Source organism: Heptranchias perlo, chromosome 22, assembly GCF_035084215.1.
Source record: "Heptranchias perlo isolate sHepPer1 chromosome 22, sHepPer1.hap1, whole genome shotgun sequence".
Taxonomy (NCBI): Eukaryota; Metazoa; Chordata; class Chondrichthyes; order Hexanchiformes; family Hexanchidae; genus Heptranchias; species Heptranchias perlo.
Window position 1 is genome coordinate 15036522 of NC_090346.1, and position 16657 is coordinate 15053178.

The 16657-nt window shown below is 46.1% G+C and overlaps 1 protein-coding gene across 3 annotated transcripts in view; it reads left to right on the plus strand.

Moving 5' to 3' along the window:
• Positions 1-389: 389 nt before the first annotated feature.
• slc5a11 (solute carrier family 5 member 11) overlaps positions 390-16657 on the plus strand; it is a 35946-nt gene continuing 19678 nt past the window's right edge. Inside the window, exons 1-9 of one of the 3 annotated variants that reach the window (XM_068002997.1) lie at positions 390-410; positions 5165-5337; positions 6177-6248; positions 6333-6437; positions 9591-9650; positions 10771-10875; positions 13445-13550; positions 14904-14984; positions 16396-16601. In XM_068002997.1, coding sequence (XP_067859098.1) covers positions 5173-5337; positions 6177-6248; positions 6333-6437; positions 9591-9650; positions 10771-10875; positions 13445-13550; positions 14904-14984; positions 16396-16601 — 900 coding nt within the window. In that variant the 5' untranslated portion in view covers positions 390-410; positions 5165-5172. The other 2 variants (XM_068002996.1, XM_068002998.1) reach the window with 2 other exon arrangements.

The window sequence follows — 16657 nt, forward strand, 5'->3', positions numbered from 1 at the left end:
ATTCCACCTGTTGAGGTAGTTATGAATATTAACTGCAGCATTGTGTGTGGAGTAGATGTTCAGTTTGTAAAGTCCAATGTAGGTGAAATCCTCTTTTATTGAATGTGTTTTGAACCGTGTCACAGCTGCACACTTGTATACTTTGAACAGTGAAGGTTCTGTAAGATTGAATTCCATTATAAGTCACGAATAGCCCAACCAATCAGCATGCACCAGCAACAACAATGATAAACCACTCGTTAAGCAACTAACGAGGCAATTAACAGCCTGAAATCCCAAGAACTTCCTGAAATGCTCCTGTGCAGGGAACAATTTTTGTGCTTAATAGCTCAGCTCAAAGTATGAGATCTCAATGTGTCCATGAAGTCATGCATGCACTCAGCCTTGTAGTGCCAACCGTGCTGCTCTGTGTAAGTAAAGTCGTCTCTTGTGTTAATATTATTGCTTGTGGGAGGCATTATCAGGGTCCTGTGGAAAGCGGTAGCCTTGGCAGTGAGTGCCACCTCCAGCAACTCCTGCATGGCTAGTCAACCTGGAAGAAGTTAACTAACTAGGGAGAGAGTAGGGCCTCTTAAGGATCAACAAGGTCATCTATGTGCGGAACCACAAGAGATGGGTGAGATCCTAAATGAATATTTCGCATCGGTATTTACGGTTGAGAAAGGCATGGATGTTAGGGAACTTGGGGAAATAAATAGTGATGTCTTGAGGAGTGTACATATTACAGAGAGGGAAGTGCTGGAAGTCTTAACGCGCATCAAGGTAGATAAATCTCCGGGACCTGATGAAATGTATCGCAGGACGTTATGGGAGGTCAGGGAGGAAATTGCGGGTCCCCTAGCAGAGATATTTGAATCATCGACAGCTACAGGTGAGGTGCCTGAAGATTGGAGGGTAGCAAATGTTGTTCCTTTGTTTAAGAAGGGCGGCAGGGAAAAGCCTGGGAACTACAGACCGGTGAGCCTGACATCTGTAGTGGGTAAGTTGTTAGAGGGTATTCTGAGAGACAGGATCTACGGGCATTTGGAGAGGCAGGGACTGATTAGGAACAGTCAGCATGGTTTTGTGAGAGGAAAATCATGTCTCACAAATTTGATTGAGTTTTTTGAAGGGGTAACCAAGAAGATAGATGAGGGCTGTGCAGTAGACGTGGTCTATATGGACTTTAGCAAAGCCTTTGACAAGGTACCGCATGGCAGGTTGTTACATAAGGTTAAATCTCACGGGATCCAAGGTGAGGTAGCCAATTGGATACAAAATTGGATTGACGACAGAAGACAGAGGGTGGTTGTAGAGGGTTGTTTTTCAAATTGGAGGCCTGTGACCAGCGGTGTGCCTCAGGGATTGGTGCTGGGTCCGCTGTTATTTGTTATTTATATTAATGATTTGGATGAGAATTTAGGAGGCATGGTTAGTAAGTTTGCAGATGACACCAAGATTGGTGGCATTGTGGACAGTGAAGAAGGTTATCTAGGATTGCAACGGGATCTTGATAAATTGGGCCAGTGGGCCGATGAATGGCAGATGGAGTTTAATTTAGATAAATGTGAGGTGATGCATTTTGGTAGATCGAATCGGGCCAGGACCTACTCCGTTAATGGTAGGGCGTTGGGGAGAGTTATAGAACAAAGAGATCTAGGAGTACAGGTTCATAGCTCCTTGAAAGTGGAGTCACAGGTGGATAGGGTGGTGAAGAAGGCATTCAGCATGCTCGGTTTCATTGGTCAGAACATTGAATACAGGAGTTGGGATGTCTTGTTGAAGTTGTACAAGACATTAGTAAGGCCACACTTGGAATATTGTGTACAGTTCTGGTCACCCTATTATAGAAAGGATATTATTAAACTAGAAAGAGTGCAGAAAAGATTTACTAGGATGCTACCGGGACTTGATGGTTTGACTTATAGGGAGAGGTTGGATAGACTGAGACTTTTTTCCCTGGAGAGTAGGAAGTTTAGGGGTGATCTTATAGAAGTCTATAAAATAATGAGGGGCATAGATAAGGTAGATAGTCAAAATCTTTTCCCAAAGGTAGGGGAGTCTATAACGAGGGGGCATGGATTTAAGGGGAGAGATACAAAAGGGTCCAGAGGGGCAATTTTTTCACTCAAAGGGTGGTGAGTGTCTGGAACGAGCTGCCAGAGGCAGTAGTAGAGGGGGGTACAATTTTGTCTTTTAAAAAGCATTTGGACAGTTACATGGGTAAGATGGGTATAGAGGGATATGGGCCAAGTGCAGGCAACTGGGACTAGCTTAGTGGTATAAACTGGGCGACATGGACATGTTGGGCCGTAGGGCCTGTTTCCATGTTGTAAACTTCTATGATTCTATGATTCTATGACTTCTCCAGGAGCATCCAAAGTAACAGGCAGCGGTCATACTTGTAACGATGCATCGAACATCATTTGCAATTTATATGTAGGAGATACAGCAATAAATAGCCTTCGCACTTCCAGATCAGCTATGATCTAACTGAATGGTGGAACAGGTTCGAGGGGCTGAATGGCCTAATCCTGTTCCTTCCTTCCTTCTCCTACATGTGTTCCTTTATTCACAGGTGAACACATACGGAAGCAGTAGAAGGCTCACGTGTTGGATAGTTCATTGTTAGCACCTGTTCTCGCCCTCATTGATGCTTTCTGATACCTGGGTTGCATTCCATATAATAGCAACTTTGGTCTCTCTACTTTTTTCTTGAAGGGGAAATGTCCCATAGTCAAAGTACCACCTCAAACCCCCAAGGCTCCTGCTGCAAATTATCAACCAGCCACCTCAGAACCTCTTGCCACCCTCTGAGAAGGAAAAGGCTAGAATTGAAAGGACACACTAGGATAGGCACCACTGGGGGACATGGTGGCATTAAACAATGGGAAGGTTGGCACACTTGTTGGTGAATGATTTGGGGCATCCTGGGGAGAAAACCTGTGCAAAGGAGTAGCCAAATGATCTCTAAATGGGAGTTTGCTCTCTGTGGAGGAGAGCTACACATCACCAAGCAAATGAATTGAGTTTGTTGTCAAAGGAGGACTATGGGCTTTGATTTCAAGCATTGCCCAGGGGTAATGGTGAAGTAGATCCATCTTAAGATGGGTAGCTGTGTGCCAGTGGGTCGAGACCAGTGGCTGTCTAAATGCCTGTTGAGCCTGGCATCTCTTGCTGGTGGTCCTGATCATCATCTCCTTCCTCCTCTTTCGGATGAGAGTGTTAAACCAAGTCTGTCCTCTCAGGCGGATGTAAAAGATCCCGTAGCACCAAATGAAGAAGATCAGGGGAGTTCTCCCCACTGTCCTGGTCAACATTTATCCCTCAACCAACATTACTAAAACAGCTGACTTGGTCATTTATCTCATTGCTGTTTGTGGGAGCTTGCTGTGTGCAAATTGGCTGCCACGATTCCTACATTACAACACTTCAAAAGTACTTCATTGGCTGTAAAGCGCTTTGGGAAGTCCTGAGGTTGTGAAATGGTGCTGTATAAATGCAAGTTCTTTCTTTCTATTACAGTCACAGATTGACTGTGAACAGGTTGATCTTTATCACTGATATTGACTTGTACTAACATCGTACATTGAATGTTCTAGAATCTTAGTGTTAATCTTATCAGAGTTGACATTGAGTAATAACTAGCCCCTCCTGTTCCTGTGGCTGTTTCTAACCTTTTCAATATCTTGACATTTAAGATCAATTGTGCTTTCAGCTCTTGGATTTGAATCTAATCCAGTTAAGATTGAGAGGATGACAATTTCCTGTTCTATGTTTGGACAGTCTCAGCTCAGCTCCTACTGAGCACAAGTCCATTGCATAAAACTGCTCCCTAATTGGTATTAATTTGCAAGATCACTCAGCGATCAGATAGAAATAAGGCTGGTACAGGAAAACAGAACATGTCCCACTGGTGTGGTAAAGGAGACCTTCTGAGATTGGGCTTAAGTCATGTTGATGGGCAGTGTAGAGGGGGCTTCACTCTGCATCATTGATGCTGCATTTAACCTAGACAATTTTGTAGAGGGTATTTTACCCAGTCTATCACCTGTGCAACACCTGATCTGGCAGTGCTTAACGCTGATACTGGGAACATAGAGCAAAAAGCGGCCTATTTTCCAACACTGCCCTACATCACACTGAGAATGCAATGAGGAAACCTTTTTTAAACAATGAGTTGTTATGATCTGGAATGCAGGGCCTGAAAGGGTGGTGGAAGCAGATTCAATAATAACTTTCAAAAGGGAATTGGATAAATACTTGAAGGAAAAAAAATTGTGCTATGGGGAAGGTGGGGGAGGGGGGTAGTGGGAATAATTGGATAGCTCTTTCAAAGAGCCGGCATAGGCAGGATGGGCCGAATGGCCTCCGCCTGTGCTGTACCTCCTATGAACTATGATTTTCCAGTAAGCCGCCCGCAGCCTGCAAGATCCCGTTAGTTGTAGGGTCTCTGAGCATATCGCCTATTCTTCTGAGAGTGACGATCAATTGGTGAACATCTCCTGGCCCGTTCTCCGAAAGTCGCATTGCCAGAGGCCTGGGAGCAGGTTGTGGGCATCCTGTGGAACTGGAGAGCGTTTAGAATCGCAGAGGGGAGGAGGATACTGTAGAATGCCGGGCTGCTGGGTGATAAGGAGAACGCTGGGCTATTAAAGGACTCCAAGGTTCAATTGACTTTTAAACGTTTTGATGTTCCCTAGCCGTGCATAAATTAACATCAGGTAAATATATTTGACTTAAACTTTAACCCAAAGTGAACATGTTCCTTTACTAAATAACACCCAAGGTTGGAATTTGATCTTTCAGAAGTATAGAGAGCGCGCAAATTCTTCTGAACCTTGTTGTTAGGACAGCAGCTCCCACTGTTACTGGAGGATTACCTGCTTCCATCTCTCTGCCTCTTCCCGTGGTGACCCCTCTCGCTCGAGTGCTGAGACAGCGCAGCTCAGCACGACCGCGGGATGCACATCTAAAGGTGAAGAGTTACACCTGGAAGGCAGGTAAGAGGCAGCCAACAGGAACCACCCTCTCTACCTCATCAACGCTCTCAGAGATAAAACTGTCAGATTACAGATAACTTTAAGGCGCCTTTCGGTATTTACTAACAGAATATTGTGATCATTTCATTTTTCTAGTTATTAAAACCCATTTGATTCTCTATTTTTAAAAATTCTTATTAAAGCCTGAGACATGAAGACAAAGACTGAGATCCCTTTGGCCATGGAGAGGACGGCGAACACCCCCGGCAGCACGGTGGACCCTGCCCAACCTGCGATGGCTCATCGGACACTGGACGTGGCCGATGTTGTGGTCCTGGCCGTGTATTTACTATTTGTCTTGGCTGTAGGACTCTGGGTAAGGGCTCTCTTCACTGGAAGCCGATTTTCTCGGGGGGAGTGGGGGGAGGGGCATGGATGGGAGCTGTGTGAGTTGAGATACACATGGAAGAGTCTGTGGATGATGGTATATATATAAAATGTACAGCACAGAAACAGGCCATTCCACCCAATAGATTCGTGCCGGTGTTTATGCTCCCTCCCTACTTCATCTCACCCTATCAGCATATCCTTCCATTCCTTTCTCCCTCAAGTGTTTATCTATCTTCTCTTAAGCGCATCTATGCTATTTGCCTCAACTACTCCCTGTGGTAGTGAGTTCCACATTCTACCCACTCTCTGGGTAAAGAAGTTGCTCCTGAATTCCCTATTGGATTTATTACTGACGATCTTATATTTATGCCCCCCTAGTTCTGGTCTCCCCTGCAAGTGCAAACATCTCTATGTCTACCCTATCAAACCCTTTCATAATCTTAAAGACCTCTATTAGGTCACCATTCAGTCTTCTCTTTTCTAGAGAAAAGAGCCCAGCTTATTCAATCTTTCCTGATATGTATGACCTCTCATTATATTTGTGGTGGGAAGAGAGATGTACACAAGCCTGTTAATACATTGGCCAGATGTGGATAGTCATGAGTAAGTCTCCTGTATGATGATGGCATGAATGGATTGCCATCCATCTCTTCTTCAGGCAGGGGCACGACAAAGAAGCCAGGGGGCCCATTGCACCCACCTGGAGACCTTTGAGAGCCAGTCATGGAACGAGGAGAAAGGTGTGGCTCACAGCACACATCTGTGATCTTACAGTCTCCAGAACAAAGTTATCTTGGATTAAGAATGACGCATTGTTTCTGTCAGTCTATGTACAGGACAAAGAGGAACACCGTCAAAGGCTACTTTCTAGCTGGGAGGGACATGGTATGGTGGCCGGTGAGTACAGTGGCTTGTGACTCCATTGGCTGATTGTAGAAATTGACACTGTCTGGTCTGAGACTTTTTTCTCTCCTCCATTAGATTGGAGCGTCGCTGTTTGCCAGCAATGTGGGGAGTGGCCATTTCATCGGATTGGCTGGTACAGGAGCAGCCTCTGGGATCGCAGTCAGTGCGTACGAGTTCAACGTGAGCTCCTTTAAAAACACTTTCTTTTTTATGTGAGTCGGTAGAGAAAGGTTATCTGTTTATAACAACTCTCTCTTCCCTCTCCAGATGATTGTTGTGGGTAGTCTGACTCCCTGGCTGTTTGAGATTAGGAACACTGCTGTGGAATAACACTGTGGGTCAGATTTTGCTGTGGCAGGGCATCCAACGGTGTCTGCCATTAGTTAGACTTGTCCCTGCACCCTTTAGCTCAAAACAAAGTTGCTGAAAGTGCGAGTTGATAATGGGGCAGCGAGGGAAACGGCATCTGCGACCTGAGTGAACAGAGCAACCAACATTTAAGGATTGGGAAATAAACAGCGGAAGGACAGAGAAGGAGGTTGAATTAAAAGGGGTGAATTCAATGTCAAATCAGGGACAGAAAGCAAAATAAAAGGAGAGAAAGAAAAATTGGATTAAGATAGAGAGAAAAAAGAGACAGAAAGGAAAAAGTTTAAAAAAGATTTAAATTAAAAAAATTTTAAATCTCCTAAAACAATTCACAACCTGAAGGAGTGAGACTCCACACTTACAATAGCTAATTTTCAGTGCCAGAAAGGTTGATTGGCAGTAAATAACACTTATCACGTCGTTGAAAGGGTACTTACACTACTAATTCCTAGCCCATAATATCTGTGGCGAGTTTAGTTCATATCTACCCCGCAAATGCAGCAACTTAATGCCGTTCAATGCCTGTCAATGGTGAGGCAGACAGCGAGATGCCGTTTTTGCCAAGCTAAAGGTGAAACGGCGCATTTCAGACAGCAACTTTTGGATATCCACATTTGACCTCATATCAGCCCCTTGCCTGAAGTTGCTGTACCATTTACCCATAAATAACGCTGAACGCCATTAGCCTCACTGTTACTTTGACAGCAAATTCTGGCCCAATACTGCCGATTATTGGGCAGTATTGGGCCAGAGGCCAAAGGCGACATTGTGTAATATTTACCAAAAGAACTTCATGGCAAAGTATTTCTGTACCTAAACTATTCCCATTCTCACTCCTGAACTATTACATTCCTTGTAAATCACAGGCTTCTGTGGCAGTGGGTCCCAATTACTTTAAAATCTTCTACAATGCTTCCTCTAAAGTAAAAATACTCAATTGGAGGAGGGCCAATTTCAATGGGATGAGAACAGATCTGGCCCGGGTAAATTGGAATCAAAGATTGGCAGGCAAAACTGTAATTGAACAGTGGGCGGCCTTTAAAGAGGAGATGGTACGGGAACATTCCCATGATGCTGAAAGGTAGGGCAACTAAAGCCAGGGCTCCCTGGATGACAAAAGAGATAGTGAGTAAGATGAAACAGGCTGGTAGCATGGGTGGACATGTGGCAGATAAAATTCAACACAGAAAAATGCAAAGTGATATATTTTGGTAGGAAGAACGAGGAGAGGCACTATAAACTAGAGGGCACAACTCTTAAAGGGGTACAGGAACAGAGAGATCTGGGGGTATATGTGCATAAATCATTGAAGGTGGCAGGGCAGGTTGAGAAAGTAGTTAAAAAAGCATACGGGATCCTGGGCTTTATAAATAGAGGCAGAGAGTACAAAAGTATGGAAGTCATGATAAACCTTTATAAAACACTGGTTCAGCCACAACTGGAGTATTGTGTCCAGTTCTGAGCACCGCATTTTAGGAAAGATGTGAAGGCCTTAGAGAGGGTGCAGAAGAGATTTACTAGAATGGATTCCAGGGATGAGGGACTTTACTTACGTGGATAGACTGGAGATGCTGGGGTTGTTCTCCTTGGAACAGAAACGATTGTGAGGAGATTTGATAGAGGTATTTAAAATCATGAAGGCTCTAGACAGAGTAGATAGAGAGAAACTGTTCCCATTGGCGGAAGTGTCAAGAACCAGAGGAAATAGATTTAAGGTGACTGGCAAAAGAACCAAAGGTGACATGAGGGCGGGGGAGTGGGACTAGCTGGATTGCTTTTGCACAGAGCTGGCGCGGACTCGATGGGCCAAATGGCCTCCTTCCATACTGTAACTTTTCTATGATTCTACGATTCTACGTTTACCCTTACCACCTGACTCTGTTGTTAGTTGGACATTCGCCCAGTTCCTTTTTAAAGCAGTTAATGAATATAACAACTTTTTGACACACGTTCATCATTCTGTGAGAAAGAAACTTCTGATTTCCAGATTCACGAGAGTTCACAAGATAATTAAGGACCATTCATCCAAAAGTCCTACAATCCAACATTGCTGCATCTAACTGTTTCTTAAATGGTTCTAGGTTTTTTGCCTCCATTGTTCTATCTTTACATTCAGAACAACTTCTGATATCAGCCCTCAATTTGCTTTTCACTAGACTGAACCTGTGTCCCCTTATCCTACTTCCAGAATTTAATTTGAAGTAATATTCCAGATTTAGCTTTTCCATTCCCTTGACTATCTCATGTTCATCTATACGATCACCTTTCAGGCACCTCCTCTCCAGCCCAATAGCCCAAGTTTCTCCAGCCTCTTCTCATAACTGAGACCCCTGACACTATGGATCAGCCTTGTGGCTCTTCTCTTCACTGCTTGGGTTGTCACTTCCTTAAAGAAGTTGAGGAGATTAGTTTGGGTGGATCTTGCCCATCTCTAGCTGTGTTGACTGCTGTTTACTCCTGAGAATCAATTCCATTATTTTAGATGGAATTGAGGTGAGACTAATGGATCTGTCATTGCCTGTGTCTGTTTTGACCCCTTTTTGAATATGGGCACCATATTGGCCTATTCCCAATCTATTGTTACCTCGTCCATGTTCAGTGACTCCCTCATAATGATCGTCAATGCCTCAGAAATCTCCTTCCTAATCTCACTCAGTACTCTGGGATAAATACCATTAGTTCCTTGGAATTTTATTTTGTTTCAACCCTTTCAGCTTGTCTAGAATTTCATCTTATTTATATCAAAGGCATCTGATAGGGGGACAGTCACCGGGGAGTGGGGGGTGGGGTGTAGACAGTCACTGGGGAGGGGTAGACAGTCAATGGTGGGGGTTGGGTCACTGGGGGTCAGTCACTGGGGGGAAGATCACTTTTGTCTGAAGGAATAAGACCACAACACTTGGTGACAGAATCTTCTTGCTCCAATTCTTCTGTAGTAATTTTATTTTATTTTTCTTTCTCTAGGGAATGCTTATTCTGATCCTGCTGGCCTGGTTTTTTCTCCCCATATACATTGCAGCTGAGGTAAAGTTTTTCAACTTTTCTAGAACAAACTTATCATTTTCATTCACTGGAAAATTTCCTATTTCTGCTTTTTATTCTATCCCTGACGGGTTCCTCTCAGCACAGTGAGGGAGTGGCTGTACCAGGTGCTACATTCCTCCTGATTACTATCAGTTTTAGGAGATTTTATTTTACTGAGCAGTTATCTGTTGAGATCTCGCTCTGTTTATATGAGGATTCAGTCTCACTGGCATGGAATGTGCATGCAGTGGCTTTCGTGGGTTGCACGCCCACTTGGCACTGCAAGTGATCTTTCAGCCAGCCTCTAAGGCCGGCCTGAAGTGCATAGGAATATAGGAATTGCTAGACGAAGTAAGATCAAGGTCCATCTAGTTCGTCTTCTACATCCAGTGGCATGATAGAATGATAATGGAGTTGTTGACTAATCGTGGCAATCAATCTCATAAAAGATCTTGCATTTATACAGCACATTTCACAACCTCAGGATGTCCCAAAGTGCTTTACAGCTAATTAATTCCTTTTTTTGAAGTGTAGTCACTGTTGTAATGTAGGAAACGTGGCAGCCAATTTGCGCACAGCAAGATCCCACAAACAGCACTCAGAATTTTTTTTTTTAAGTGATGTTGGTTAAGGGATAAATATTGGCCAGGACACCGGGGAAAACACCCCTGCTCTTCTTTGAAATAGTGCCATGGGATCTTTTACATCCACCTGAGAGGGCAGATGGGGCATCAGTTTAATATCTCATCCGAAAGACGGCACCTCCGACAGTGCAGCACTCCCTCAGTACTGCACTGAGGTGTCAGCCTAGCATCATGTGCTGGAGTGGGACTTGATCCCATGACCTTCTGACTCAGAGGCGAGAGAGCTACCCACTAGCCACGGCCGTCCTGACCTGTGGTCACTTCCTGTTATTAACCTGCACAGCCCATTTCAGTTTGTCCCCCTCTGATGGGTGGGGCTGTGATTAGCTTTCGCTGCATTAACCCCTCTTGCCTTGGAAATGTTTGGAAAGAGCCCCCAGAATAATTACAAAATGCCCCATTTAGTTCTGATTCCTGTGTAATTGTCTCCGTTCCATCCATGTTGCAATAGAGATGAACAAACCCTCTTTCTGCAGGTCACCACCATGCCTGAATATTTACTAAAACGATTTGGAGGCCAAAGAATTCGGCTCTTTATTGCAGTTCTCTATTTGTTCATCTATATATTCACAAAGATATCAGTAAGTATACAATTTTGAGAAGATCTACTTGGAGACAATGAGGGGAGGGATTAAATTGATTGAGGAAGATTTGTTTAACAACACACTGGGCCCGATGTTAGCAGGGCTGCAGGTTCTTGGCGGGGGGGCCGGTGAAATTAGTCAGCTTCCCGCGCGATCGTAGCAGACAACCCACTAATTGGATCCACTTACCTTGTCCTCCGGGTTCCCCACTGCTGATCTGTGCGTTGGGCGGGCTGCGCATGCGCAGTAAGATCTGTCAGCTGGAGGCGCTCTATTTAAAGGGGCAGTCCTCCACTGACAGATGCTGCAACAAACAGAAAAAATTACAGCATGGCGCAGCCCAGGGGGAAGGCTGCTCCCAGTGTAATGATGCCTCACTCCAGGTATCAATACATGGGGTGAGGAGGAGGGGGAGGACAGAGATCTTCCTCCCGGCGGGCGGGAGGAAGCGGCCTGCCTCTGCCACCAGGAAGGCCTGGCTCGAGGTGGCAGAGGAGGTCACCAGCGCAACCAACATATCGCCCACCTGCATACAGTGCAGGAGGCGCTCCAATGACCTCAGTAGGTCAGCCAAAGTGAGTATACGTAGTCTTTCCCCTACACTCCCCTTCTCGAGGGCAATTAGGGATGGGCAATAAATGCTGGCCTCGCCAGCGACGCCCACATCCCATGAATGAATTAAAAAAAACTCCGTCTGCCATATCACTGCCCCCACCCCACATCTCCTTCAGCACTGCCAACACTACTCTGTCACATCACCCCTCATACCCACTCAAACCTCATCCTCATCTTACCTGCACCTACTCACCTCGCCAGTACTCATCCCGCCACTACCACTCAACCCAATCCTCATACAATCTCATGGCTCTATCTCATACTCACCCTCTCGTGCATCTCTGTCACGGCCAGCCTCACTCAACCTGCCACTACCTGTGCTGCAGCCACAGGGCATGCATCACATATGTGCAGTAGGCAGCGTAAGGCAAACGTGTCATGAGCATGAAGGGGATGCACAAGGGTGTTTGAGGGTTTGTCATGGGTGTTACTTATATTGAATTTCAGAACAACTCACATTACATATTATATTGGCACCACTACTGCCATGTCTTCGCGAATCCTGTCTGGTTTGTGCAATAATGCCCGCTCCTGAGGATCACTATGAGGACCCACAACTGATGCCACCCATTGTGTCACTGCAGAGTGGGTGTAGGTGTATTTGCAGGGCTCTTCTGCGCAGACGACTGAGAGACGTCGGCGATGTCCCCGGTGGCACTCTGGAAGGATGCGGAGGAGAAGTTGTTGAGGGCAGTGGTGACTTTGACAGCGACAGGTAAGAAGATGGTGCTCGGGCCAGCCAGGAGCAGCTCGGCATGAAAGAGGCTGCAGATGTCCACGACTACATGTCGAGTGACTCTGAGCCTCAGTGTGCACTGCTGCTCAGAGAGATCCAGGAGGCTGAGCCTCGGTCTGTGGACCCTGTGGCAAGGGTAGTGCCCCCTGCGACGCATCTCTCTCTGCGGTAGCCCTCCCTCCTGCTGTACAGGTGGATGTGTCACAGCACTCTGTTGTGGAGCTCCACGTGTCAGAGGTGGACGGCGTGGATGGTGAGGCTGGTGATGCTGTTCGCCCTCCGAGGAGGTCATGACTGCAGCTATGGCCGCCCCCATCCGCAAGATGTACATCTGAGGGGGTCCGCAAGGTAGGTACATGTCTCTGGACCCCGGGGTAAGTGTGCAGGTTGGTGACTTTGTCCCAAGTGACAGAGTGGCCTCCTGCAATGGGTAAGGGTCTCCCCACCCACCTGTCAAATGGACCTTTGCAGCTGCCACAGGCTGACAGCTGCAACACGTCCATTTGACCTGGGAGTGTTTCCCCCAGTGTGGGAAACAGTCCCATTTTGTTCTAAAATCCCACATAATCCCGTAATCAGGTCAGTTAATGACCTGAAATACCTGAATAAATACTGTCAAGTGGCATCCCGCTGGCTTTAATTGCCTGCAGGATTCCCATCAGCGGGGGCTGTGCGCGCACGCCAGCGCGTCAGCGGGGAACCCGGAAGTGCGCGGGTTCGGGGCGGGCTCCGGTCCAGCTCCGGGTTTCTCCGATTTTCGGAGCCCCCCCGCCAGGAACGCACCTGATAGCGGGTGCTAAAATAGAGCCCACTGTAGCGGACAAACAGTGTACTGCTAAATCTGCAGGATACACACTTAGGATTAGCAAGCACAAACTGAACAAACGTGACCCTAAGTGGATCAACAAATGATTTGCTGTGAAATAAGGAAGAAAGTCAAACTGCCCTGTAGGAAGAAAGAATCTCAGGGTGGAATATAACATTCAGAAACAGATTAATGGGACATTCAAAAGGTCAAAGGGAAATGTGTAAATGAGTAAGACATAAAACTGAGCAGTGAGTGTTACTTGTCTATAAGCACAATATATAACCCACCTCCTGCACCCAACAGTATAACTCATGGACAACAGTGGAATTTGAGCTGGGCTGTGGGGTTCTGTGGTGACATGGAGGTGTTGCAGAATAATTTATCTTGTGGTAATGTGTTGTGCCCAGGTTGATATCTATGCTGGAGCTGTCTTTATTCAACAAGCTCTTCGCTGGGACTTGTACATTGCTGTGATTGGATTATTGGCGATTACCACTCTCTACACTGTTGGGGGTAGGTCCGTCAAACTGTGAGCATTCTTCCCATGTGCAGGGTGATGATATATTGCATCCAGCCAAACCATCCTGTCACTAAGGTCCAAGAAATTCTCATCTCTCTTCTTCCAGTTGAACCTACATCTTGTTTCATCAGCAATGAGCCTTTTTCCTTTTTAAAAAAGGTCCCCAATCACTGTGCTGGGTGATGTCTGTAACATCCAAGTCCCATTCACTGTGCTAGGCGATAGTCTGTAATATCCGAATCCCCATTCACTGTGCTGGGCGATGTCTGTAATATCCGAGTCCCCATTCACTGTGCTGGGTGATGTCTGTAATGATGATCTGTCAAATAATGAAACGGTCCGAGCCCGCATGCAGCAAGACCTGGACAACATCCAGGCTTGAGCTGATAAGTGGCAAGTAACATTCGGGCCAGACAAGTGCCAGGCAATGACCATCTCCAACAAGAGAGAGTCCAACCACCTCCCCTTGACAGTCAATGGCATTACCATCGCCAAATCCCCCACCATCAACATCCTGGGGGTCACCATTGACCAGAAACTTAACTGGACCAGCCATATAAATACCGTGGCTGTAAGAGCAGGTCAGAGGCTGGGTATTCTGCGGCGAGTGACTCACCTCCTGACTCCCCAAAGCCTTTCCACCATCTACAAGGCACAAGTCAGGAGTGTGATGGAATACTCTCCACTTGCTTGGATGAGTGCAGCTCCAACAACACTCAAGAAGCTCGACACCATCCAGGACAAAGCAGCCCGCTTGATTGGCACCCCATCCACCACCCTAAACATTAACTCCCTTCACCACCGGCGCACTGTGGCTGCAGTGTGTACCATCCACAGGATGCACTGCAGCAACTCGCCAAGGCTTCTTCGACAACACTTCCCAAACCCGCGACCTCTACCACCTAGAAGGACAAGAGCAGCAGGCACATGGGAACAACACCATCTGCACGTTCCCCTTCAAGTCACACACCATCCCGACTTGGAAATATATCGCCGTTCTTCCATCGTCGCTGGGTCAAAATCCTGGAACTCCCTTCCTAACAGCACTGCGGGAGAACCTTCAATACATGGACTGCAGCGGTTCAAGAAGGCGGCTCACCACCACCTTCTCAAGGGCAATTAGGGATGGGCAATAAATGCCGGCCTCACCAGTGATGCCCACATCCCATGAACGAATAAAAAAAACATCCGAGTCCCCATCCTCTGTGCTGGGCGATGTCTGTAGCATCTGAGTCCCCATTCTCTGTGCTGGGTGATGTCTGTAATATCCGAGTCCCCATTCATTGTGCTGGGTGATGTTTGTACCAACCGAGTACAACTTATTTTTGCTTTTTCTTACGTGACAGGTGGACTGGCGGCTGTAATCTACACAGATGCGCTACAGACAGTGATCATGCTGATCGGAGCTCTGATTCTCATGGGATATGGTAAGTGTAACTGAGCTGAATGTCCAATGTTCGAACTTGCAGCAATATGAATCAAAACTGAATTTCACTTTGATGCATTGGACTTTTAATCAAAGAGGGCTGGTACCAGTCACATGGTGAGGGCTGGTACCAGTCACATGGTGAGGGCTGATGGCCGACACACAGTGAGGGCCTATGGGTCTGATACCCCATCACATTATTGGAGCCAATATTAAAGGAATGGAGGAGTCAATTCCATTTATAAAGGCAGTTTTGGTGCTGGGTGTTTCCTCCCCTGAGTCACTGCTTGACTATGGAAGTTGTTTGGTCACTAATCCCATTTTCATTACGTTATTGAGTAAGTTCACTGATCCCGCACACTCAGCGGGGAGTGTGGGTCAGAGATAGGGTTACAGCACTAGCACCAGTTCTCCGACTCACGCTTCCATTGTGCACAGGATCAGTGAATTTGCTCTTAAATCTGAAAGTGATTGTCTCCCCTGGAAAATATCCACATTCTGTTTACAGAGATAGTTCTTGCTTATTTTGAAGGGGTGTTTATAGCAGGGTCGAATGAGGGCTGGGCAATTCACACCATCACTTCTCACCATTGCTGGCAGTGTGACTATGGTATTGAACAAGAGTAATGTTTTCAGAAACAGCTGAAATGTATCCTCGAGACCAGTGAATTCAGAGATTTCAGTTTGTTCCTGAGTTTAATATTAAGTTCTGAAGTGCACTGAGAGCTTAAAGATTGAGGAGTTGCAGGGTTGGTGAGCTACCCTTGTGCTCTGGGTTCAGAGGATGAGCTGCACTCGGGGCACTGTCAGCTTGTGGGTTTTTATTGACTGTGGAGGTATCTTTCCACCCAGCAGCGTGGGTAGCATCATCGGCTGATGCCTCGCCCACTCGTGAAAGGTGTAACTGGGGATGCAAACTAGTGATGCCCCACACAGTGAGCTCCCAGTGCAGCCACGACCCCAGTGGGCAGATATTGCTCAGCAGCCTGGTGTGTCCTCACAGGAGGAGAATGAAAACTGTCAGCAACTTCTCTTGAGCTTCTCCTGGCAGTGAGCTCAGAATAACCAGTATAACAGAATGTGACCAGTTGCCTGTTGCCTGGAGATTCAGCACAGGAAGAACATAAAAGGGGGAAGAGAAGAAAGGCTTTAAAAAATGGGTTAGAAAAGAAATAGAAGATACCTTTTACACAAAAATATAATCTTCATTAAATGGTTTTGTATGAAGATTTTGTATTCAAAATCATTCAAAAGGAATGTTGTTTTTTTTAAAAGTGGTGTTGGATACTCATCAGCTGACTGCTGATTGTCTACTGTATTATTTGGCTTGCATGGCACAAATTCAGTGTCCAGTTAATTGGATGGAAGTGTACGTTTCTGCCAGTTCAGTGAAACAAATCTTTGCTCTACAGCTTTCGCTAAAGTTGAAGGTTACTCAGGCCTTCAGGAGATGTACTTCTACGCCATTCCAACTTTCCGTGACCTCAACACGACCTGTGGCCTCCCAAGAGAAGACGCTTTCCACATTTTTCGGGATCCTTTGACCTCTGACCTTCCTTGGCCAGGTGTATTGATTGGAATGACTGTCCCTTCGATCTGGTATTGGTGCACAGATCAGGTACCACCCTCTAGTTAATATTAACCATAGTGTGTTATCCCTCAGCCTTCTCTTCC